The 25,996-nt window shown below is 43.2% G+C and overlaps 2 protein-coding genes across 5 annotated transcripts in view; one reads left to right on the top strand and one right to left on the bottom strand.

Annotated features, from left to right (window-relative positions):
• Positions 1-16,610, bottom strand: part of DNAI1 (dynein axonemal intermediate chain 1) — a 148,093-nt gene extending 131,483 nt beyond the window's left edge. Inside the window, exons 1-5 of the mRNA XM_030467373.1 lie at positions 16,514-16,610; positions 5,001-5,069; positions 3,232-3,327; positions 2,240-2,320; positions 561-687 (exon numbers count right to left, since the gene is read on the bottom strand). Coding sequence (XP_030323233.1) covers positions 561-687; positions 2,240-2,320; positions 3,232-3,327; positions 5,001-5,069; positions 16,514-16,546 — 406 coding nt within the window. The 5' untranslated portion in view covers positions 16,547-16,610. The remainder of the gene's footprint in view (positions 1-560; positions 688-2,239; positions 2,321-3,231; positions 3,328-5,000; positions 5,070-16,513) is intronic.
• Positions 16,611-16,898: 288 nt separating this feature from the next.
• The window catches only part of FAM219A (family with sequence similarity 219 member A), an 89,934-nt gene continuing 80,836 nt past the window's right edge, over positions 16,899-25,996 (top strand). The window contains exon 1 of one of the 4 annotated variants that reach the window (XM_030468037.1): positions 16,899-17,156. In XM_030468037.1, the coding sequence (XP_030323897.1) occupies positions 17,097-17,156 (60 nt within the window). In that variant the 5' untranslated portion in view covers positions 16,899-17,096. The remainder of the gene's footprint in view (positions 17,157-25,996) is intronic. The other 3 variants (XM_030468040.1, XM_030468038.1, XR_003988733.1) reach the window with 3 other exon arrangements.

Below are 25,996 nucleotides of genomic sequence, written 5' to 3'. Positions count from 1 at the left end.
AAACATAGAACTCTTTATTAACAACAGAGTTTAGAGCCTAATTAAAGTACCTTTTTTGATACCTTTGAAAACCTAAGAATGATGATAGTAGCTCAAGTCAAATGTCCAACCAGCTCAATATCTTGTATCTTACCCTGTCCAGAAGAAGATGACCTAGTAAGAGTGTAAGAATTGGTCCAGTATATGACAGCTTCCTAAATGACCACACAGTCTCCAAACATTTCTGCTTTAATAGTTCAAATCATTGTTGAAACTTCCAAAGCAGGCTAAGGAATTTAGACATGTATGTCCAGTTAGTGGTAGTGGAGGATGTTTAGAAGCTTCTAGATAGCTCTGAAAATTTTGTTTTCAGTGCTCATATGACTCAAAAAGCATGCTCTGTTTTCTGTGCTGTGGCAAACATCTGAGTGTTTTTCCTGGTTTTGTTTCCTGAGAAGGATGGAAGCCAAAATAGGAGCTGTTCAGTTCTGTGGTGATAAAGCATGATCATTTCTTCATGGTAAATAAATGGTACCAGTGCTTAGCTGAAAAAATATTGTGCTTTCAGATAATAAGCCTACCTGATCCAGTGCTTGATCTGATACTCTGACGTCTGCCTTCATCTGAATCTTTGTGTATCATGTTTCCATTCAAAGAAAAGTGAATGGCCATGTGATCAATATAACTCAACGGACAGTATGCTCTTTCCTACCAAGAGGGAAAAAAACAACAAAATCAGCATGGAAACACAGTATTTTAAACCAACCAGAAATTTTGTGTATTCTACATTGTTAAGGCTAAGAAGATCCACATGGATAAATATATGTTTGTCTCTGTTGTACTTACACTGAATTTCTTCCAGTAGCTGTTTGTATCTCAGGACCCTAAGAGTCATAAATTAAGAAGACAACAAAAAGAAGCAAGAACATGAAACTTCTAGTACTCCACCACTACCACAGCAGGTTTAAACATAGGTCTAGTGGTCATCTACCACACAGCACTCACTAAGATTCTACTGTCCTGTTGTGCTGGGATCCCTGCATGCATTGTTTTACCTGTACAAGAGCAGCACCATTCATACAGAGCAGCTCTGATATGGAAAGTGTACATCCTCTGAGCACCATGGCCAGGTTATAAGCACTGCATGAATTTAGCTGCCTGAAACTATCTTGATAAGCACTTGCTTTTAGACCACTGTATAGTGCAGGCACACACCTGGGCTCAAACTGGGTATTAAGACTTTGAGCTGTACCTAAATGCAATCAGAAGCCACTGCAGACCACAGATACTTGAATAGCTTTTTCTTAAAAACATGACTGCTTTCTGTACCAATCATAGCATAGCTTCAAATCCATTTTATTCACAGTGGAAGATCTGAAGATACGGATCATTGATCACTTGTTTCTATCTCATAAATACAGAAAACATCAACTCCACATAGAAGAGATTTATTTGCTTCCAGAAGACTGATCTATTTTCTCTGCTGATCTCATGTAATGGTTTGTCAGACTAGTTGCAGCAGAACAGAGACAGGCTCAGGAATACTTCACCTGGTTGTCTGCCTAACACTGGATAATACACCATGCCAAAGCTGGAGGAGCCATCCCTGCGTCCTTTCTCTCAGAGGATGTAACCCTTCCAAAGGAGGAGTGGAAGGCAAAGCCATCATTCCACACTCCCCCTGCAGCAGTGTGAGTTGTCAGCTGTACATTGCTAGCAGGAGGAGGCTGTGCATATGTTCTGCACACACAAAATGAAGTTGTGACTCTTAGATGTTTCACAGCAGCATCTCATGCACCCTCCCCTGCTCACCTTTATCATCATAAATACAGCCCTTCACAGTGATTTCAACAAAGAACAGTGATTCAGAATCAGTGATTTCTGAGCTCTACTATCATCCAAACAACTGAATCTTGATATGAGGATACTGAGGCATAACTATCTTACAGACTGACTACGCATTGCCTGTTGTCATCTAACCACCATGGTATGGAAATAGTTACTGTCTGACATGAACTGCATTAACTGTGTTTGCTGCCAGGTTGGTTGAATAACTGTTACATCCCACTTCTGAATAAATATGTCAATGCTTTTAGACTTTTACCCTCTGCAAAACCCTTTAGGAACCATTGGCAGTAAATATGTAACGAGATGAAGCCACATTAAAAGAAAATTTACCTGACTGCAAATCAAATGGAAACACAAAACCAATGAATCGGAAAAAATCTCATCCTGGCTTTACAGGTTATGCCACACTTACTGTAAAGTTGTATCTGACGATATTCTTGGGAGCATGGGGATTATTAGCTGTCAGGACACGTGTAAATTCCTCTTTTAATTCCTTTGGAATGGAAAAAAAATAGTATCATAAATACTTCACTAGTAGTGCAATTTACAGCATACAAAAATCACTAGATATACAGTCACTTTTATGATGTTCAGTTCCCTGCAGATATCTCACATGCAGCTGATGCCTTTGCAAGAATAATGCTTGGAGCCAAGCTGGCTCAGAGTGGAAATCGGATCAGCCATCTCTCTTCCTACCATAATATTTCAGTGGATTTTCTTGAATTCTTTAGCTGTAATGTTAATTCTTATCTAAGCTATGGTAGCGCTTGAAAATTCTAGGTGCATTCTATAGGACAATACAGACAATCTGTGTGTATACTGTACTGAAAGAGAGTAAACCACAAGCTCAGTAGCAGTGTTGGCAGGATCAACCACTGCAGACATAAAACTGTTAACTGTTTTCACTATCTGAGTGGGGGGGGATTACATCCAGTTTCCCTTTGACAGCTTATGGGGGGAGAGGAAACAATACTAGAGTTTAACATGGCAGTCAGAAAAGAGACAGCTGTGGTTGGAAGTGTGACTGAGTGCAATCCTACTGAACTAAGCTGAGAAGAAATGGCCATAAAACTGTAGGACACAGTCCTGTGTGTCACACACAAGAACCTGAAAAGTTGAGCATTGGCTCTGAGTGGCTCCTTATATGAGGGAAGCACTGGCCCCACTCCCCTCTTGGATTAGTTCCATGCAGATACATTCTCATAAGGCCCCAACTGTGTTTCAAAGCACAGTTTTCCTCTTTTCCTGCTAAAAGCCATTTCAGTTTGTGCAGCAGATACTGCACTTTAGCAAGTCCTAGAGTTTTACTCTCAATTTCTTCCAAAACAGTCAGATAAAAAGTAGGCTTCAGTTTATGGAGTTTTGTACACACCTCATGACAACTAGAGACATTGCTTTACTTACAGCCTCAGTCAGTTCCAGTTGATCTGAGGGTTTGGCTTGAGACTTTCCTGCACATTCATCTCCTCCTTCTCCTGCTTCAGTGGAGGCATCATCATCCTAGCACAGAAAAAACAAAATGTACACAAAGTCTGACTGTTTTGCTCCCTCCCAAAACAGGACTTACCCAGATGTGGAGGAAGATGGACAAAACAGCATTTCCCCACCCATCCGTGTTTTTAGCAAATAACCCCAAATGGCAAGTCCAAATCTAAAGACTGTTGAAGTGCTACATTTATTCAGTGGGCTGGAGGAGCTGCTTCCTGAAGATAACTCCTGGCATGTAACGAAACTGAAGTAACTTCAGTAATTAAATTCAAGTAACACCAATTTCAGTTTTAAAGTTTTCAATTCTGTTTCCTTTGACTATGTAATACCCAACTGAGCAGATGCAGCTCCTGAAGGAATGTTAACCATTTTCTTCCAAAGGCCAGTGGGTCTGCATTCTGCAAACACAGGGGGCTGCTCTCCGTGGGCTAGTCTTGGGTTGAGATGATTTGATATCATTAACAGGAAAGGAATCACTGCAGGATTAATTTCAGTTAGTTGTCATTACAGATAAACCACCAGAATGCAAAGCTGCTGATTAAAGTGTTCATCTGCTCCAGGCAAAATTTTTCCCTCAATTTGAAATGTGTAATGGGTTGATTTAAAATAAATCAATCATTCTTTTAAATACAGTTTCCTTAGATGTCCTAAAATTTATAGTAACATGGAGCTGCCAATGAGTCCACAGTGTAAGTGAAGCCTGTTTGCAGGTATGGAGACTGGATAACAAAGCTTTGCTATCTGCAGAGTACCACAAAGCTGAAAAGCACAATGCTCTGTGAAAATATGTAGTGGCTGACTAACAGGGTCTTCAGCATATGCCAGGCATCCGCGGGAAGTCAGAGGTTGCAGCCTCTTTTTTCCCCAAAGGAAAAATCCCCCAAGCTCCCCTCCCAAATGTTCTCTTGTACTTTTCCACAGTTTCCTTGAAATTTTTCAACTTCTTCTGTGGAGTCAAAATTACTGTTCTTATCAGAGCAAAGGCATCTGCTCTCTTTTATCAGGCATAGCTCAGCTCCTTTCCCACAGACTGTTAGGAATCAAAAGATCCTTGCTTTTGCTCCAAGGTCTTCACAGAGTCACCATTCTCTTTAACATCTTCACCAACCCCCACATTTAATAGACCATAATTTGTCCTAAGAAAGTGAAAAGCTGTTTTTTACCATGCCTGTATAAAGGCATGTTAACTATCCTTCCATACATGCCAATAGAGCTAAATTCAAGAGAAGTATGTTAAATAAAGATGTAATCATTTTTTTTGCAACAGAAAAACATTATCATTAAGCTAACAGTCAAAAAGTTAGCACTCTCTAATGCTTGTATTTCTATATTAATTAAGTGAATATGGGCTATCGACTGAATTTCCTAAATTGAGCTGGCAGTTTTCTCATCCTGTGTCAGCTTGTGTTCGGGAATTTACATCTCAATTGTTTTATTTTAATCTTTTTGATCCTGCAATTTATCTAAATTATGCCTTTTTTTAGCTGCCATTACTTTTCAAGCTTGCTAGTGTAATTCCCTTCTTCATGGAAATTTAGAACAAGCCCTTACTGCTAAATCAATTGGAATATTACCAATCCCATAAAACATGTCTATGTCCAGACTGAATCTAGTCTGCATTTCATAGATAAGGAAGAGGGGAAAAAAAAAAAAAAAAAAAAGACTCATGAATCTGTGGATCTTACCCGTTTTTTAGATACTGCTTTAGCAGGCCTCGGTGCTGCTGCCTTTCCTCCTGAAGGTCTGCTTTGGCCCTGAAGTGAGAACATACACCAAATGTAAATCTTCAATGCACCTTGTTCCTAATTTAACCAAAGCAGAATAGAGGTTTAAGATGATCACTAGTATTTCTTGTAATGGTATGTTTCAAAAGCCATGTATGCTAGTATTTTGCCTATTAATCATTGGAATGAAAGGCAATCTCTTTCATAATGGTTCTGCAGTCATGATCCCTGGAGCCATTTAAAAGATGTGTAGATGTGGTGCTGAAGGACACAGTTTAGCAGTGGACTTGGCAGTGCTGCATTAACAGTGGACTCATTGATTTTAAAGATCTAATCTAAATGATTTTATGATTCTAATAAAAGACAGCAGTTAATCAGCCCAAAGAAACACAGTCCTTGTTATTCCTTATCTGTGATACACCTAAATGTCACACACAGAGGGTTCTAGTGTCTCAGTCAAACAAATAGAAAGGCTGCTCTTGTCCCACATACTTGCATGTCACAGTGAGCCTTGAGACAGCAGACCCACTCCTGCAAAGTCACGAATGCTCAAAACCCATGGAAAACACTGAAAGAGCTGTTTACAAGGAGCATTAAAGAGTAATTCTAAGGGAGATTACCCAGAAGTTAAGGAACAACAGAAGGGCACCAGTGAAAAAGCTTTATGAAAACTTATGAAAACAAATAGAAAGGTTGCTCTTGTCCCAAATACTTGGGATGTTACAGTGAGCCTTGAGACAGCAGACCCACTCCTGTAGAGTCACGAATGCTCAGAACCCATGGAAAACACTGAAATAACTGCTTACACGGAGCATTATAGAGTAATTCTAAGGGAGATTACCCAGAAGTTAAGGAATAATAGAAGGGCACCAGTGAAAAAGCTTTATGAAAACATAAATCATATTGCCAACTCCTTTAGAGCTTTACATCCACCACCACCTTCAAGGCCATCTCTGAATCCATACTCCTCACAGCCTGTATCTGTGTTTGTGATTGCTGCGACCAAGGTTGCACTTGGCCTTGCTGAACTTCATAAGGTTTGCACAGGCCCAGCTCTCAAAGGTTTCAAGATCTCCCTGGATTCCACCCCTTCCTCCACTGTGTTGACACCACACTACAAAGGTGTCATCAGCAAACTTGCTTATGGTGCACTCAATCCCAACGTCCATGTCAATGACAAAGATGTTAAACAGCACCAGTCCCAATACCCCACCCCAAAAACACCATCTGTCACTGGTCCCTACTTGGACATTGAGCTGAGTACAACAATCCAGCCAATTCCTCAATCACAGAATGGTCCATCGATCAGTTTTCTGTCTCCCCAGTTGATGAAAGTCAAGGATGTCACATGGGACAGTGTCAAACACTGTGCCTGTGTTCAGGTAGATGACATCAGTTGCTCTCCCCTTATCCACCAATGCCGTATCCCTGGCATAGAAGGCCACCAATATTTTCAGGAACAATTAGACCCTGGTAAAGCAACATCATTAGGCACCTCCCTAATTTCCATGTGCCTTAGCATGGAGGATCTGCTCCATGACCTTTCCAGGCACAGAGGTGAGATTGAATGGCCTGTAGTTCCCTGACTTCCTTTTTCTCCTTTTAAAAATGAGGGTTATGTTTTACCTTTTCAAGCTAGTGGGAACTTCACCAGACTGCCATGGCTTCTCAAGGCATTCTCAAATATGATGGCAGCTATTTTGTCACTTCATCTGCCAGTTCCCTCAGGAGCCATGGATGGATCTTGTCAGGCTCCACGGACTTATGCACTTCCCTGGCCTTCCCTTGGGTGGGAGCTTGGAGGACATGATCCTCGAATATTAACCAGATTTTTTTGGGCCCCTCTTCTGTTCAAGTCTTTATCCCATGGCACTTTAACAAGCAGGTCCCTGAAGAGGCCACAGTCTGCTTTCCTGAAGTTCAGGATAGCAGACTTGATATGATTCTATGATTCCGTCATTTTGGAATCTGGGTGCATTTTAGCATGCACAGTTTCCACAATAAGTAATTCCATGGTAAAACTACATCCTAATGCAAAGAAATGTCAATTGCTTTAAGTCTGCCACTTGCTGCTTTCATCTGGTTTTCCTACTTCTTCTACTAGCCCAGCTTTATCACACTATCTGTTGTTCATCTTCTTTTCCATATCTCTTATGAAAACTTAAGGAACATTAAGTCTGTACAGAGACTCCTTGACTCCTCTCATTATTCCCCTGCATTATAAAAATTTAATATGCACTTCTACCATCTGCTCCCTGTGTATTAAACACTTAAGCAGCCATAATGACTTTGACCCAGGTTATCTCCAATTCTTGTTTCTAAATCACCACTTCTTGGTAAGACTTGACCATAACAATTCTGAAAAACATTCTGAGAGAACAAACTGTAGCACAGAAGTGATTTTTATTCTATAATTTAACTACTAAAAGCAGTGGAAAATGAGAAGACTGAGACATTTCAATGCTTAGAAAATGTGCCTCTCTTTGAAATACAAATTGTTATGACTCAAGTGGAGAAAATAAAGAGTTATGACATTTCTTTTGTAATCCCACAGTGGGCTGGCAGCAGAGCAGAGAGCCCAGAAGCCCCAGCATCACAATCACTACTGATATTACTGAATTACACAGCTGGGCTGTCTCCTCACTACATGTGAATCTGATGTTATATAAGCAAAAAAAAAACAAAAACAAAAAAAACAAAAAACAAAAAAAAAAACAAAAAACAAAAAACAAAAAACACAGTTTCAGAGCAAGAATTTATTTAGATCCAGATAAAAATCAAATTCTTAATTTTAAACAGGAAACAAGGCCTACTCACTATTATCCTTTGTAAATGAGTCTATAAAAGCATTACCATGCAGCAAAGGCATTGCAAGGCAATCTGAGGGTAACTAATTTTGGCAGTTGCACACATTTCAATTAAGATAATCCAGAGAGCAAACAGTGAATAAATATCTGCAACTACGTTAAAATCCAAAAGTGGCATCGAAGAAAAGCTTGAGTTAGACTGCACTAAAAGGATGCAGCACAATCCTTGCCCTGCTCCCCACATCGTAAAGGGTCTTCAGGGTAGAGGATGAGCAATTTGTCTAATCAAACAGGGGCCCATGGCTAATTTGCTTTGCTATTTTTATCCTTGTATGGTACTGCCATGGCTTTATAACAGCAACTTAATTATATAATGCAGGTCTTGTTTGATAGAGAGACTGCAGCATAGAGGAGTACTGGCAAGGGTGGGTAAGAGATGAGGCACAGGCTTGACAGTGGAGCCCCCACAGCTGTTAGAGAAATGCAGACCTGAAGACAGAGGAACTGCACAAAGTTGGTTTAGGGATAACAAAGGAAACAAAATAATAGGATCTAAGACACTTAAAAACATCACATACAGTAACATCGTGTGGAACATCAGACCAATGCAGAAAGAGAAAGGTGTGAAAGTGTGTTAGCTAACAAATAAAAGGAACTCCAAGTGGGTCCTAGAGTCAGGAACAAACTATCAGCATGGACACCTTATTCTTCCCAAAGGACCCCATGGGTTGACACATGGCTATAAGATCCACACCAGCAATGACATCAAAGGGAAACCATCAGCCTTGGGAACCAGAGAACCAGAAGAAGGGTGAGCTCAAACCTAGAATAGGTAGAAACTGAACAACCCCCACTTCCTCAGCCTGTCTTCACAGGGGTGTGCTTTGTCTCTCTGATCATTTTTGTGTCTCTCTTCTGGACATGTTCCAGGAGCATTATGTCCTTCTTCTGTTGGGCACATCTGTTGCTCTGCCTTTGTCCACTGAGGCTGTGACCCCATCATAAAAGGCCACCAGATTAGTCAGGCAGGACTTGCCCTTAGTGAGGCTGTGCTGGCTGTCACCAACCACACTTTTGTTATCTGCTTGCCTTAGCAGAGCCTTCTTGAGGATCTGCTCCATGACCTTGGCAGACATAGAGGTGAGATTGATTGGCTTATAGTTTCCTGGGTCTTCTTTTTTTCCATTTTTGAAAGTGGGGGTTATGTTTCCCCTTTCCCAGTCCGCAGGAACTTCACCAGAAACTTTTCAAATATGATGGACAATGGCTTTGCAACTTCATCTGCCAGTTCTCTCAGGAGCCATGGGTGAATCCCATCAGCTCCCATGGACTTGTTCACCTTCAAGTTCTTTAGGTGGTCTTGAACCTGCTCTTCAGCTACAGTTGGATGATTTTCCTTTTCCCAGTCCCTGCCTTTGGCTCCTGCAAAATGGGGTGTGTGACCAGAGTCCCTGCCAGTGAAGACAGAGGCAAAGGAGTCATTGAGTACCTTGGCCTTCTCTACATCTTGTGTGACCATCTCTCTTTTCTCCTTCTGGAGTGGGCCCACATTTCCCTGGTCTTCCTCATCACTGACATACCTGTAGAATTTTTTTCTTGTTGTTCTTTACCCCCCTTGCCAGATCCAATTCTCTCTGTGCTTTTGTTTTCCTAACTTGATCTCTTGCTTCTTTCTATTTCTCCCAGGATATCTGTCCTTGCTTCCATCCTCTGTAAACTTTGTTTTTACCCCTAAGTGTGTCCAGGAATTCCTTGCTCATCCATGCTGGCCTCCTAGCACTCCTGCCTGCCTTCCTCTTCATTGGGACACATTGGTCCTGGGCATGCAGGAAGTGATCCTTGAATACTGACCCCCTTTCTTGGACTCCCTTCCCATCCAGGGCTTTGTCCCATTCTACCCAGCAAGCAGATCCTTGAAAAGACTAAAGTCTGCCCTTTTCAAATCAAGTGCCATCAGCTTACTTCGCACTTTTGTCACTGAAAGAAGAGGAGTGTGATAATTATGAGGAACTTATAATTGGAAAGAGACAGTGTTGCTAGGGAACGAAGGAACAGGTAGGAGGCATTAAGGAGTTACAAGGAGTTTCTCACCTCCTGGTCACTGTCATAACTCTGAACACCCTGGGAGGTGCTCCACTGCCATGGCAACAAATGCCAGGGAGAATTTATGCATGTTAAATATGTTCTACTCTGATTATTACCTTACATTAAATAAATGAACAGATTACTACAGTTTCTATAGTGAAAAGGCATTAGAAGCCAAAAACATCACAATATTTTGGGCTATACAATTTTGGGGGGATATAAAAAATTCAAGTGACTGCTCTTTTCTCAACCTTTCTTCCAGGATGTGTTTGACAGTAGCACCGAGAAATTCCTCCCTGGGACAGACAATGCCACAAAACAAATTAACTATTGACTACAGCAAAGATACAGTAATCCAACAGGATGATACAGATAAAGACAGGAAACACATGAAAAGTAAACGCTCTAAATGCCATTTAATATTCCTTTCCCTTGCCCGTGCTCCCTCTAATGCAGACAAGCCATCAAGAGTTGCAAATAGCTGCAAGACCAAGTCCTTCAGCAGCAAGTTTTCCTGTGGCTGACATCTCCAACAGGATTTTTAAGTGTATTTTTAGGTAGGGTGTTTGGGTTGTCTCCAAATGAAATGCCTCTATACAGGCTTTTGGGGTTTTTTTTTAGTTATAAAACAGGAAACCTAAAATAAGAAAAAAATATTAACTCCTTTCCAAAGGACATTGCTGTAAATGAAAAAGGCCCTACTGGGCTGTCATTTTCTAAGAGCTACCTTATTTCTGTAATAGGAAGGCAAGAATCGAAGAAATGCAATGTCTAATGGACATTTTGCCCTCAACCCCCAAGTAATGTGTTTCCAGCTTGGCCTGCCATGAGGAAAATAAAGAATCATAATCAACTATCCAGTCAAGCCTTGTCTTTCTCACTTACTCTTTCCACAGTGATTATTATTCTCTTTTTGATGGCAATGTGACAGTCATTAATTGCTGATTTGAGTCAGTAACCAAATTTATACAAAATAGATACGACTACCAGTACCTTCATTTTTGTCTGAACAGCAAAAGATCTGAAGCTTTCTCCAAGTCCTGGAACAATCATGCCTGGTACTTTTTTAACAGCTATTTTTTTTTTGACCCTACTTTTCAGCTATTTCATCCTTCACTGCAGAAAACCTCTGACTTGACAGTGGTAATGGTGATGGTAAATAACTCATCCTGGTATCCTAGGAAACAGATATTTACTCTTATTCAAAAAGGGCAAGAAGGAAGATCCAGGAAACTACAGACCAGTCACCCCCACCTCCATCCCTGGAAAGGTCATGGAGAAGCTCATTGTGGAGGTCATCTCTAAACACAGGGAAGAAAAGAAAGTTATTAGGAGCAGCCAGAATGGATTCACCAGTGGGAAATCATGTTTGAATAATCTGATAGCCTTCTATGATGGTGTGACTGAGTGGGTAGATGCAGAGAGAGAGCAGTGAATGTTGTCTACACTGTCTGTCAGCAAAGTTTCAGACAGAGCTGTCATTTCATATTAAGCATATTTTCCAAGGGCTGAAAATCAATTACATATTAATGAAACACTCATCAGGGCAATGATTAATTCAGACTGTATTTTTAAAAGATCATTAATGAGACATTTCTGCAGCATTTCTGCTCCCCATGATAGCTGTCACCATAAGACAGACAAGGCTGACAAGTCACAGAATGCTCCTGCTAAGTTTACTTCACCTTCCTGAGCAAAGACATTATCACTCCTGACTCCTCTGGAGCAGAGCACAGAGGTTAACATATGCACTGAAAAAAACAAAAGAGAAGAACACACCTGCTTGTAGGATTCTGAAGGGAAGATGAAGAGCCATTGTCAGAGGTGAGCTTGACCTCCTTGAAAATAATTTGATAATTTCCTGATAGGTTCTTATTCTTATTTTGAATATTAGCAAAATCCATAGCAAACCAACAGTCGGTACAAGGAGCAGAGAAGCACAGAATGGAAATAGAGCCAAAGGCAGCAAAGTGACTTCTAGCTTGCCCTGCAACAGACATCCATTTACACACAGTAGGGATGCCAATTTATGAGCCATTTGCCAAGACATTTTATAATATGTTTTCTGAGAGACACTAAACTGTTTATTTTATATTGCATGGATGGCTTAATGCATGCTTAACAGCCAGTAAGCACCTTGAAAGCCTTCACTTACAAAAAAGTAAAATGGGTCTGTTGACCATGTCTAGGAGAGGTTTTATTTGTTTCCTTTTGATAACTTTCTGAACAGCAAAGAAGCTGCTTATATGGCAGCTGGTGCAAGACCACAAGTGTAAAAAGAAATGCCTCTGTCCAAACTCAGATGCTTTCTTAACACTACCTAAGTGACAGTGACCCTAAGTGATAAACCAGCCCGTTTGATTTTGCACACTGTAAATGCAAAGCAGTGTAAGAAATGACAGTTCAGAAACCATAACCACATCTTGCTTCTCCATGGGGTGGGTTCAGCTCTCCACTGCTTACACAATGTTCTTCTTGAGGCACAATGCAAAAGCATGGAAACCCAGAACAAAAGCTTCCAATGGCATGGCTGATAACCATGTTTAAAATAATAATCTCAAAATTGTTGGTCACTTCCTCTCACAGCCCACACCATAGGAGTGACACCAGACTAACAGGGTGCTGTTCTTTGCCCTCTCAACAACTTTCTCCATGTCCATGCACCTGCCACACAGGTCAGTGCTTTGAAAGAATACTCTGCTTCTGAGTTTGACATACTCATGTTCCCATTTTTGAGGGAGGTGAGAATCTAATTGTTCCAGAATTTAATTGTTCCATACCCTTCAGTCTGATGAAGGGATGCTGGCTTTTGTTTTTCCACAATTCTACATCTTGCCAAAACACTGTGGATCTCAATACTGTGTAACACGTTTGAGATCTGAGAAAGATGTCACTAAAGTACAGAGCATACCTAAGCATTGTTATTCACAAAGCTGCCCTGGGAATACAAAGATCCAGACATGCACATTATTTTGAGACTTTAAACATTGAAACACATTTCTTACTTATGTACACTAAAATACAAGAGCCTAAAAATGCTTCTAATTAAGGCCCAGATCAAGTAAATTGACTCTCCTGGAAGGCTACACTCTTTATTTCTGATGGTCAACCAGAATTTAACGTATTTTCACCCAGGAATATGGCAGACTTGTTTCAAAGAAAAAGACATCGGATAGATGGAGACTGAACTGGGGGCTGAAGGCATGTTGATAAAGTAAAAACAGTGAAATGAAGCAAGAAACTGATGTCAGAGGAGAAGGCAGATTCAAGACAGGCACAGAAGAAGGGCCGGCAGCCACCATCTGTAAGGGAAAAGAAGAAAAATAAAAGAATTTATCACAAAGCACTTGTAGAACACACAGGCATGAGAGCAGAGGAGGGGATGGAAGTGGCATGCACCTGACCATGTTCACATAACAATCTCAGTCTCGAGATAAATCTTGGGAAGAAAATCTTCAAAGGGAATGCAGTCAGCAATGAAAAACCTAGGAGGCAGAGCAGAACAAAGAGATAACCAGGAAATAGAGGAATGAAAAGCCCAGTGACAGGTGAAAACAGCATAGTGCTAGAGGAAAAATAGCAAAGAAAGGGACAAGAATGGAAAGCCTAGGGAAATGATGCTCAGCAGAAAAACCAGCATCACCTGTGAGCAGCAAGCTTGTTTCCTGACTCCCTACAAACACTGGCAGAGACTGGGAATGCACGTGAGGGAACAGTGCAGGAGCTTATTCACTTTTTGTCAGAGGAGAATTTCCTGTCACAGCTGGGATCTAGACATGGACCCAGTGTCCATCAGGGCTCAGCAAAGTGCCATCACCAGGCACTGACTGGGCACTGAGTAATCCCAAGCCACAGCCATGCAATTCCTGGTCTCCTGGACTTTGAGATGTTGAGTGAAGGAAAATGAGGCAAAAGCCTCTGGAATACACAAACAGTTTATCAACCACATAATTTCTCACCTGCAAGAGTATTCTAATAGCTAAATGGACAAGAAACAACAATCAAATTTAACAAGCTCAAAGCAAATGTAGGAAAGGCAGTACAGGACATGTTAAAATTATTGTCTTTTAATTTATTGTTACGAAAATTACGTGAAAAGCTAAAAATCATAGAGCCATAGAACGGCTGGGCTTGGAAGGGACCTTAAAGATCACCTAGTTCCTACCCCCCTGCATGGGCAGGGACACTCCCACCAGACCAGGTTGCTCCCAGCCCCATCCAACCTGGCCTTGAACACTCCAAGGAAGCCACAACTTCCTTGGGCAACCTGTTCCAGTGTCTCACCACCCTCAAATTAAAAAATTTCTTCTTGATGTCTAACCTAAATCTCTCCTCTTCAAGTTTTAAACCATTTCCCCTTGTCCTCTCACTACACACCCATGCAGCCTCCTCATCTCCAGGCTGAACAAACCCAGATGCTTCAGCCTGTCAAGAAAATACTACAAGTTTAAATAGTTCATGATATTTCAAGACTTTTAAGATAAAATTAATGCCTTTGCAGCACTTTATGTTTTTCAGATAATATGTGAATAAAAGCCTCCCTATTTTAGAATACTTGAGATAATGAAAACAATTGAAAATATTTATGTGAAAATGTAGAAATAAAAGAGACTGAAATTCAGAGCAAGCATTCAATCCCAGGTTTAGTTTGTGTCATTATTATTAATGGGTTTTACAATTCTAGCATAAACATCTTCATTATCTAGGACTGGATGTGTTTTTTGGTTCTGAATTTATGCCCTTTGCAAGCTTTAAAAAGCTCTTTGAAGCTTAATAATTACTAGCATTTCTTGGTAGAAATATCAGCAATGTCACAGTGATCCCTTCTCTTACTCTTGACTACTCTAAAGCCCACAAGACTTCCTACCCTGTGTTCAGAAGCTCTCAGATAGCTCCCAGACACCTCAGACCCACGAGGAACCATTTCAATACTTTTGGTTTTCAGGCTCCAACCCTTGGTTGCAAGACTGGGGGAAATCTTACTGGGCTCCCTAGAGTCAGCTCACACTTAGCAGGGTTTATTAGCTCAGGATTCAGAACTTGCATAGTACTAAGTCTATTGGCAGCCCTGGTGTGGATAAACCACAGCCCAAAGGCATCAGTCTTGGGTAACTATAAGGTTGCTGTTCCCTCATTGTCCTGCTCTCTGGACATCCCAAGATCACTGGGGATTGTCCAGGGATCACAGCTGTCACCTCACAGCTCTGAACCATCATGCTCCTACCTCTTTTTTTTTTTTTTTTTTTTTTTTTTTTTTTTTTTTTTTTTAATCCTTCTGGTTTTCTTGACCCGTTATGACTTTCTGGCCTGTGTTTTAAACGAGAGAAGCAGGCTGCTTGTTCTTGGTGACTTCTAGGTCACTGCTTCCAATTTTCTTCCCTTCACCTAAAATAATATATAGACTGACCTAAATCTGTTACAAAGAAGGTTTTATGAAACAGGTCAGCTTCTGCTTTTAAATCAAGCACTTGAAATCAAACACTACATTTCAGTAGTTGGTGAGGATCCATGAATGAATCTGAGTGAGCCCTTCATCCTGTGAGGGGACACATGGTGACATGCCTGTGAAGAGCCCAGAGCTTGACCCTAAGGTCTCCTGGACACAGACCCACCCACACTGCTCCTCCCAGAGTAGGATTAGGGCCACGAAGCTTGGCAGATGATCTCACTTCATTGACTTAACTGAGAGAAGACCAAAGAGAAAAACAAAGGAAAACAATAAAAGCTACAGCTAGGTATAACTGGATTAACGTCTTTTTTTTTTTCTTTAAAGCCCGGATTTCCACCTGTCTGCACAGTGTTCCTGAAGGATACTCTGAGTGAGGACACCTCAGGTGCCCTGGGAGGGAAGGATCATTTGCTGTAACAGCATTGAATCATAGAATCATAGAATTGGCTGGGTTGGAAGGGACTTCAGAGATCATCGAGTCCAACCCTGAGAGTGACACCTGAAGTTTTGGGAGCCTCAATATGGTGATAGGTGCTTTATAGGTATAAATATAAATATAAATATAAATATAAATATAAATATAAATATATATAAATATAAAATAAATATATATAGCGGGGGCTGCAGTAGAGGTGACACAGTGTGAGGCTGCAGCTTTGGGATGTGCTTGCCTGAACAGGGGCGGTGCAGCGATGCCACAGAACACACGGGGTGTCACTAGCAGTGCGATGACGTAACTCAGGGCAGAGTGATGCAACATGACGTCACCAGGCGGCGAGCAGGACCGAGCACTGCTGTCCCACCCAGCCCTGTGGGGCTACAGCTCTATGGGGCACCCTGGCCGGAAACGAGCTGGGATATGCACGGTGATGCAACGTGTGGTGGCTGTGGGAACCGTGATGTCATCGTGGGCCCGGTGTGACACGAGTGACCCCGTGGCACCCAGGCAGGCAGGGCAGGAGCTGAGGGCAGCAGAGGCAGGGGCAGGGGCTGCAGAGCGACGTCCCCTCCTGTGTGTGAGCTGCCAGGAGGCAACGCAGTGACGCCATAGGGGAGGGCTGACGTCAGTGCACCGCTGGTGACGTCACCGCGGCGCCGTCCCGCTCCGACACCCACTCGGGAAAGACCCTTACCTGCCGGCGCTTGTCGCCCGCCTTGGCTGGCATGGCGGCTGTCGCAGCGGCTCCTGCCCACAGACCGTTCCTCGCCACAACCGAGGCCACACCGGAAGTTGATGGCGGCGACCATGGCAACGCGCCGGAAGCGGCGTGCGGCCAACCCGGCCTCAACAAGCGGAGATTTCCCCCCCCCCCTCTATCCCCGGTCCCCTCGACAACTCCCTGAGTGCTCCCCTCCCTCCCCCCGGAGGGACGAAATGGTACATCCCAGCGGCGCCGGGGGGGGGGGGGGGGGGGGGAGAGAGAGAGAGAGACGACCGAACATCCGGGCCCTGCGGAGATTGACAGATCCCCGCCCCCTTCATTAATATGCAAATGACGGGCGGGGCGGTGGCTGCCGGACCCGGAAGCGGTGCGGCTGAGTCACCGCGGCGGCGAGCGGCGGCGGCGGGGATGAGGCAGCAGGCGCGGCGGGCAGCGCTGTCCTTCGGTGCCTGAGGAGCCTCATCACGCCCTCCCGCTCGTCATTCTTTCTTCTTTCCCGTCTCCGCCTGCCTCGGTCTTTCCCCCAGCTTCCCCCCTCAGCCCCGCCGCCACCATGATGGAAGAGATAGACCGGTTCCAGGTGCCCGCCGTGCGCGCCGAGATGCAGCCGCTGGTGAGGGGAGGGAGGGAGGGAAGGAAGGAAGGAGGGAGACCGAGAGAGCGAGCGAGTGAGCGGGGCCGCGTTGTCCCCGGGATCCGCCGCCTCCCTCACCGGGGGTCCGTAGGGGGCGGGGGGCCGCGGGTGTCAGTGCTGCGGCGCTGAGGTCAGGCCCGCGCGCTGCGACCGTTATGTAACGGCCGTTCCCTCAGCGCTGCCACCGCCATCCCCGGCGAGCCCCGGGGCTCTGCCCTGCGGCGGCTGCTGCTGTGTCATCTCGGGGTACCCCTGGTCCCCGCTGCCCGACCGGCCCTTCCCTTCGCTCCTGCCCTTCCTCCCCCGGCATCTCCTCGGGTGCTGTCGGTAGCCACGGAAGAAGCTGCCCGCGGCTCCGCTCCTGCCTCAGTTCGCAGCGGCAGCGGGGAGTATCCCGGCTTGGCTGACGCATGGGGCGGGTGCTTCTGAGCCGCCTTCGGGCGGTGGGCTTCGGTGCTGGCCCCGGGAGTGCCCCTGGGGCTGGCTGGGAAGCGGCGGGAAGCCCGGTCAGCACGTATTGCTGCTGGGGTTTTGGTTGGCTTTTATCGAATACGTGAGATCTGAGGGGTGAACTGGGCAGTGTTGGTGAGCAGGCTGTCAGGGAGCTGCGGGGAGCGATGCTCCCCAGGGACGGGGTAGAAGCACGAGTGTGGAAAACGTGCTGTGTGAATCCGCAGGACCTTCGCTGTGGCTGGTTTTATAGCCGTCACTTTCAGTGCATTGCTACTGCTAGGGGGTCACGGTGTCAGAAGTCCAGGTGTTTTGCAAAAGAATCATCTCCATCAAATCAGTGCACGTTCATTTTTTTACATTAAACAAAATAATAATCTGTGAGGGATTGGTAGTTAGGTTTGTTTCTCCCCATGGCTGGGCATGTGTTTTTCGTTTCAGGATGGTTTCTTTCATTTGTAGACACAATTATACTCAATTAATGAGTCTGAAGAGGTTGACATAATGATTACACTACTATATGGGGCCATGGGGAATCTTTGCAGAGAAGGAAGTATTCATGCTTGTGGGACTTTGTGGCTGTACAAAGGGGCAAGTAGAGTGGTCCAGGGCTTTTGGTAGCTTCTGAAATTGCACTTATAAAGGAAGGCCAGCTGCCTGGCAGACATGAGAGATGCTATATCAACACTAAGTAGTCCAAAACTTCTCAGGAGCATGTAGCTCCTTTGCTTTGATGCTACAGGCTTGCTTGTGTGGTATTGTGCCCCAGCTGTGTGCTGCAGAACGCTTGAACATGTTCGTCCATTGCTGTTTCCCATCTGGGAAAGGTTCCCTTGTGTGTTACTCTCCCCTGGCTCCTGCCTGCCGCACTCTTCACTTCAGGGTGTGTTGCTGTGTGTAACCTGGGACCTGTTGAAATACAGTTCATCTTGGCATTAAAATGAAAGCTGGATAACAGGCTGACTGACTTAAGACATTGATTCTCTTTGGCACTTGGAGTAGGCAGATTCTGCCTCAGCATCTGATTGTGTGAGGTGGGGATATGAAATGGTTGGGGAGATGGAAAGAACTTAAATATTTGCACAGATCCTTTTGAGAGCAGGTGAAGATAGATTATTGGTAGGTTCCTATTAGCAGTGAAGAAACGACTGAGATTTCCAGTATTTGAAACTATATGCCATTTAGGGATGGTGTGCCAAGCCTTCATTTCTTGTTGCAGCTAGTGTTTGAAAAAAAGTAGAGAACAAAATAATTGTCTTTTGAACAGGAAGACCATCTCTGAAGGTTTACAAACTAAAATTACCCCTCAGTGGCAAGAAAACCACATGATGCCAGTGGGATCATTGACAAATTATTAAAATAACTTGGTTTCAGTCATTGCCTGGTTTTTTAGCTTCTGACCTTTGTGGTGGGGAGGACAACTCTCTGTACATGATGATTTGGACTTGTTGCATGTTGTGCTTATGTGCGTTTTTATCAAGCAGAGGCAACAGATGTAACGTGTTGATTATTCATGTTGTTGAGGGCAGTGGGCATAGCAGTGAGATTAGCATGTTCATAAAAACTGTTGGCAGATTAAAAGCACTCCTAATTATTTTTTGGAAAGATCATCATAATAGGGGAGGAGTGGAATTGGCACATGCACGCATGTTTGCACGGACATGGTGTGACAGGGAGTCTGGTCCAACCTTGTTCCAGGATAGAAATATATATTGTGCAGCAGTGATAGCAAGCTTTGGAAGCAGATTTCCTTCCTTTCTTCAGCAGCCAAGAATTACGAGTTTTTCACAAGGAGCATTAAAAAATACTCAGAATCTCTGTTTCAGAGTTTCAGTTCATTTTGCACTAATGAAACTGAGAGTGGAATCTTGTGTATATGAGGTGCTGTTGTGACTGGGTGTGTAGGATTCTTCCATGTGCCTGGAACATCAGGCTCAGAAGCAGGACAGAACAAGTCTGGTACAGCATTTCCAGTGGCTTCCTCTGCTTTTTAGCTTCTGGTCTGTATCTTGCAAGTAGGGACTGGATGCTTACCAGAATCCTTGCAGTTTGCCTGGGTAGCATGGTTCTGCCTTTTGCTGGTGCTTTCTTCTGTCACAGCTATCATTTGTCCCTTTCTTCTCCCTCCCATGCTGTCCCTTCATGTACAGAATAACCATAACATCTCAGGACTTCTTGTTTCTTCTTGCCAGCGTAAAAGGTTTTGGTTGCACAGGGTCTCAGAGAGAGATGAGACTTGGCACCATTTTTCACATCCAAAGGGCTGAGGTGGAAGTTTATTTTCCAAGTGGGACCTAGAAGTCATTGTGAATTGCTGTTGAAGCTGTAGGAAAAGAAAATAAAAATTGAAGTGTCATCTCCTGCTCAAAGCAAACAGGAGGTCTCTTGCTTGATTTGAAGTACATAAGCTATACGAAATGTTTGAGTCTGGCCAGTACCTGGCAGTGTGAGAGAAGGGTCCTAAAGTGAGGTTTGTGCAGCTAGGTTTTACTGGAAATCCTTAAAATATCTGAGCTGTTGACCGGCAGGCATGCATTTGAATGTCATCTTCATCTGTGTAGATAAGGTGGGTTTTTTTTAGCTTTTCATGCATTTATGATGAACTCGAGGATAACCACTGGTGATCTACCTGGAAGCCATAGAATCATAGAATTGGCTGGGTTGGAAGGGACCTCAGAGATCATCGAGTCCAACCCTTTTACCACAGTTGCGGTTGCTAGACTATGGCACTGAGTGCCACATCCAGTCTCTTTTTAAATATCTCCAGGGACGGAGAATCCACTACTTCCCTGGGCAGCCCATTCCAATGCCGGATCACTCTCTCTGTAAAGAAATTCTTTCTAATATCCAACCTAAACATCCCCTGGCACAACTTAAGACCATGCCCTCTTGTCTTGTTGAAAGTCGTGTGGCAAAAGAGACCAACCCCTCCCTGGCTCCAATCTCCTTTCAGGGAGTTGTAGAGAGTGATGAGGTCTCCCCTGAGCCTCCTCTTCTCCAGGCTGAACACCCCTAGCTCCCTCAGCCTCTCCTCATAGGGTCTGTGCTCGAGTCCCTTCACCAGCCTGGTTGCCCTCCTTTGGACCTGCTCCAGGACCTCGATATCCTTTCTGAACTGAGGGGCCCAGAACTGGACACAGTACCATCTGACAGGCTTCCTGATCTGCTGATGTTCAAAACTGAGACAGATATGGCTGTTAAATGCTGTTAAATGTTAAATGGCTGTTAAACAATGCTGCATTCTTAGCAGTCTGAAGCCTTTCTGAGCCTCAGCCACCAAACCTGCCACTGATACTGGCACTGTTGATCAGCTGTCTGAAGGGGTGATAGTACACTGATGTCTTGTGTCCGTCCAGTATATGCTGAAAATAACAAGTGTTGTATTTACTGAGAAAGGCCAGAGAACCTTACACATTCATGACATTTTGCAGAAGTAACTTCTTTAGTGCTCTTAATGGTCAGACTTCCCCCCAAGGGCTTAATTGGCATCTTGTTACAAGACTAAGGGCAGCACCTAACTAGTATAGATGGGAGCTTTGTGGCATACTGCTTGTTCTGACAAAGCCTACCAGGATCTCTGGTTGCTGTGAGATAATCTCTCCTAATAAGTCGGATGAGGGTTGTGTTGCAGAGTGGAGAAGCATGTGGGCTGCAGGATACACAATGGTCAGCTCTATCATATGTGACCTCCTACCTTTTGCATCAGATGCAGTGATGTGAAATTACAAAGGTTGGCAATCATTTCCTTCTCTTTCCAGCCTGTTTGGATAAACACTGCAGAGTCAAGAACTCTGTTTTGACTCTGCTTGACCTCTACAATTACATTATGGGAACTGTTGCTTACCAATGCGCACCCGAAGAAAAGTTCAGCACAGGACTTATTAAGAGGGAGTTGCTGTGGGTAGATAGGATGGAATATGGGCCCTGGTTAAACAATGCTAGGTTGTAGGATTGGATTAGGTCCAGTGTTTCATCTTTGCAGGAATATTACTCTGCATATTTTGATTTTGTGTCACAAGTCTGTACACATTCATTGTGGAAGGGAAGAAGGCTTGGCAACAGACACTTGGCACCTTTGCTTGGTGCCTTTTCCATGAGAATGGGATGGTCTGTTCTGATCCCTATCTTCTCTAGTGGGTACTGGTGGCTCTTGGCTTCCATCCCCAAAATGCCTGGCTCTGTAAATTAATATATGCTAATTTACTAGGAGGTTAGTTTACTTCTAAGGCTTAGTATCATGTCTGCACTATAAATGTGATGCAAGCTCAACTGTGGAACCTGTTCTGCTTAGTTTCTATTTGATCTGCAATTTGGCTTGTAACAATCCTTCTGCAATGACAGAAAGGTCTGTCTTTTTTAGTTGCATTTTGGATAAAGTCAGTTCCCAGCATGTGGTGAGACCTGAAATTCATTATTTCTGGGATTTTTCTACTTGGTAGGTAGCTATCTTGGCTGATAGTTTTGGAAGTTGATGTGTTAACTTCCAACTAGACAATTTTTCCCATTCTTCTGGTGAAGGTGCATTGTTGTACTGATTGGAATTGGTTTGTTCTCTCAGAGTTTATTGTTAGGAAGGTTTCCTAGCACAGAGTTCACATTACAGAGGTAGATATTAAAAGGAGAGAGAGGTGAAGAAACACCTATGCAGTGAGGATGCTGCAGAGAAAAAGTCTTTGAAATAGGAATGGGGTAGCCCACGATTATATGTTGGGCCATCTTTTCCTCAGCACTGGAGCCTCACTACCTGCTCTGTGATTTATAGGTTTGTTTTCTGTTGATAGCTAGACTCTTGCAAATTGCTTAGTGTTTTTGTTAAAATTAAATGTACTGAGCATGCTGCAGTGGGCTTGTATCTTCAATTCTGCTGATACAAGATTCCCTCCTGCTCCTGACCCTGTGTCTCTAGCATGCACCAAAGCACTGGCTGGCATATGATGGCAAACTGGCAGTTGATAATGTTGGACCATGTGTTGCTCTTTCACCAACACAGGCTCTTTCTGTCCTTATTTAAAAATGGCAGTAAAGTGCTCTTGCCCACATAGCACCAGCATGACTTTTCCTATGTCATGCACCTGCAAAAGTGCAGCAGCTTCAGAGGAGCCTTGACACAAACTCTGGAGTCTTTGTCTCATTTTCTGATAGCAGCAGCTGAAATGCAGTATTTCAGTTTCCCAGTTCTTGGCCCTCATGAAAAATGGTAGCTCTTTCCAGATAAATTGGACTGATGGTGCTTACAGCTCTTTCTGAAGCATTGTGACCAGACTGTTTCCTTGTAGATGTTTGCCATACTGTGGGACCTTGTACCAGTAACTCTAGTTGTGATGACAACAGCCACCCTAAGGATTATGCTTACCCACATCCTGTGGTTGATGGTGTTGTCTTTTTAGCTGAGATGCCAAATCCTTGCCAATCCTGAAGGTGTAAAATGTCCAGAAACTTTGAAGACACAAAATGTGCATGTTTATGCAATTTTTTAGCATTGGAATGAAGTAGAAAAGAAAAAGATTAGATTATTTACTGGATACTTTATTTTAAAGCTTGCTTTGTTTTAAAACTACTTGTAAAATCTGCATTCCGTGTTTTTGGAAAATATTAAGTATCTCATCCTAGGAAAGGTGTATTCTTGGTGTCAAGATGTCTTTGTTTTGTCTGATGCATCCCTAAAAAGGGGGAAAACTGCAACATAGCAAACCAGAAGTAAATAAGAAGGGAAAAAAGAGGTTATACCTGTAGGGCTTAGAAAGAGTATGTTAATGTAACATTTGGTCCCTTGTGCACATGCACAAGAAACTAATTTTTTATAAGGAAAAAGCTTCTAAACTGAAAACATCATCCCTTTGTGTATTCATTGTAATATAGCCCAGGGGTTGCACAGCTATATGTTTTGTAAATGCTAACAATACATGAGATTTGTAATGCTGCAGTGCTATGGGTTCTGAAATGGAACTGTTTCAGATAGTGCTGCTTTTAGGTATACAGCCCATTTTGATGTCCTGTTGTGTAATTTATAGCAGTAGCCTAAAGATTACCTCCTTGAATACTTCAGTTCTTTGGGTTCTGTTTTGTTTCCTCCCTGTCCCATACCAGGCCTTTGGTACAGATGTAGAAGAGCATTTTTATTACCACCCCAGGCCAGGCTGAAACTCGAGCAGTGATGCAGCCCAGGCTCACAAACAGCTGTGGTGAGGGATGCAGCTGCTGTAGCTAGAGGATGACCTGTTAGGACACAGGATCATGTTCTGGATGGCACTTTCTCTTCAGGCATGCTGTTTCTTTTTCTCCACTTCTTTGTACAAGCTTTGATTATGGTTGTTCTGTCAGTCAGTTTGAAAAATCTCTTCTTGAGAGAAGAAAGGTGTTTAAATGGGGGCATTGAACTCTATGAAGAATTAAACCTGCACAGTCTCCTCTTGGGATTCTTCTAAACTCTCAAGAGCTTGCTGTCTGTAGTTTTATATATTAATATATACAGAGACAGCCATTTCTGCTGCTGATATAGCCACATACTCTCTCTACCAGTAGGAAGTGACAGTACAGGGTGAGAGGGGAGAATAAGTCAGGCCCTTAATTCTGCAAGGCTTCCTTCAAGGGAAGCCTTCAGTTTACCAATGGGTATGTGGGCCATATGTGGCCTTTTTGAAGTTCCATCTTCCTGGCTGTGAATTAGCAGACAGAATTTGGTAAGAACAGAGGAGGAGATCCCACCCCTGGTTTGATCCATGGAGTAGAGGATTTAAGAGTGGAACTGGCTAACATCAGGGCTGAGAGAATCAGTCCGTCATTATGCTGTGCTAGTTTTTTTCCAGACATTTTAAAGACCTTGGCTGGAATAGTTGTCTGGTTCTGAACAGGACAGTTATCAATCTCTTTAAACAGACAGTCTGCAGAAATGTGTCTGTGCTCTCCCCTGTCATTCACCTACACCATGCATCTTCGGTGAAATTTGTCCAATTTTAAATGTAAGGTCCCTCCGAGGTTATTTTGTATCTGTCACTGTAAAATTATCATTGTAGTGATGCAGCCACTTGAAAGTAGTAAATCTGTCAGTTCCAGCTTGAGCCTTGTGTTGCCTCCCTAACCATTATTCTTTCTGAGGTTTAAACTTAATCCTGTGCAATGGATTGGTGTCCATTTTGTAGTATGCAGTAGAAAACACACATTTGCTTCACTAGTTTGAGAATAGATGGAGTGAGTGAAATTCTAGGTGGAAACTCTCTTCTTTTTGAAGAGTACCTGCTAGGAAATAGGCTCGTTTTTTGGACACATGCTTCACTGATTAACAGGATAGCAAGATTTATGACTTCGGGAAACTTGTGGCAAATAAATACTCTTGTAATACACACAGGGTATACTAGTGGCATCCACACTTCTTTTACTAGGTGCATTGCAGAATCATCTTAGTTGTGTCTGAGAAAAGTTTATTTTAACTTGTGAAGCTGAAGGTAGCACATGGTGCTTTTGTTGATGAAAGCATTGGCTCTCTGAGGATGGGTAAGATGACTTTTTCCTAAACAGAAGGAAAAAGGGAGACTATTGCTTGGTATGTCTTTAAAAGCTGTTCCAGCTATCCAAGCTGTCTGGTGGTTCACAGCCTTTGCCTGTGAATAAGTTATTTTGCTAGAATGTTTAAATTATTCCTTTAAATTCAGATATTGAAAAATTCTGGCTGTAGTTAGTGGAGAAAACGTCAATAAAAGCATAATGTGACTTGTGCTGTCAAGTAACTAGCCACCAAGTAACTCATTTAACCTAGCACCATCTTGCCTGCTAGAGTGCATGGCAGACTCTGTTTGCAGCACTGAAGCATATACCATTACCTCATCATCAGTCTGCACTCTATTTCCCCACATGCTTCTTGCACCTTACTTGCAGAATAGGCTGTGTTAGAGCTGTTGTGTCAAGCATCCGTTTCTTCCTGCTTTCAGGACCATCAGGCATGATCCTTCCTCCTTGGGTGTGGTGCAGTGTCTTGCCTCATGCTTGTCTGACGCTGTTTTTCTGTTTGTTTTTAGTGTCCTTGGTGAGCCGAAATCCATTAATATGGGCAGCTGACCTTTTGGGTTCTGGAGAATTCAGTCTAATAAATCCTGTAGACAGTCCCTTTTCCAAGAAGCCAAGCACAGCAGCAGTATTCTGATGATCATCATTTCTCTTTGTCTTGTGTGTTTTACTGATTGCATGGGAATGTAGGTTAGTGATTTAGTACACTCATATTCAGATGAACTGTTTATTTAGGTTATATCTTGTTTCAGGTTTTTGTCTGCATGTAGCCCCAGATGAAAGAAAATCTTTGTTCCTGTGTAAATGTTAGAGATGTTTATGCTGACCTAGTTATTGTTTCCTCTCATAATTGCCAGTAAATTTTGAGT

This window comes from Calypte anna, chromosome Z (assembly GCF_003957555.1).
Source record: "Calypte anna isolate BGI_N300 chromosome Z, bCalAnn1_v1.p, whole genome shotgun sequence".
Taxonomy (NCBI): domain Eukaryota; kingdom Metazoa; phylum Chordata; class Aves; order Apodiformes; family Trochilidae; genus Calypte; species Calypte anna.
This window is presented reverse-complemented; position numbering and strand designations above follow the sequence as displayed.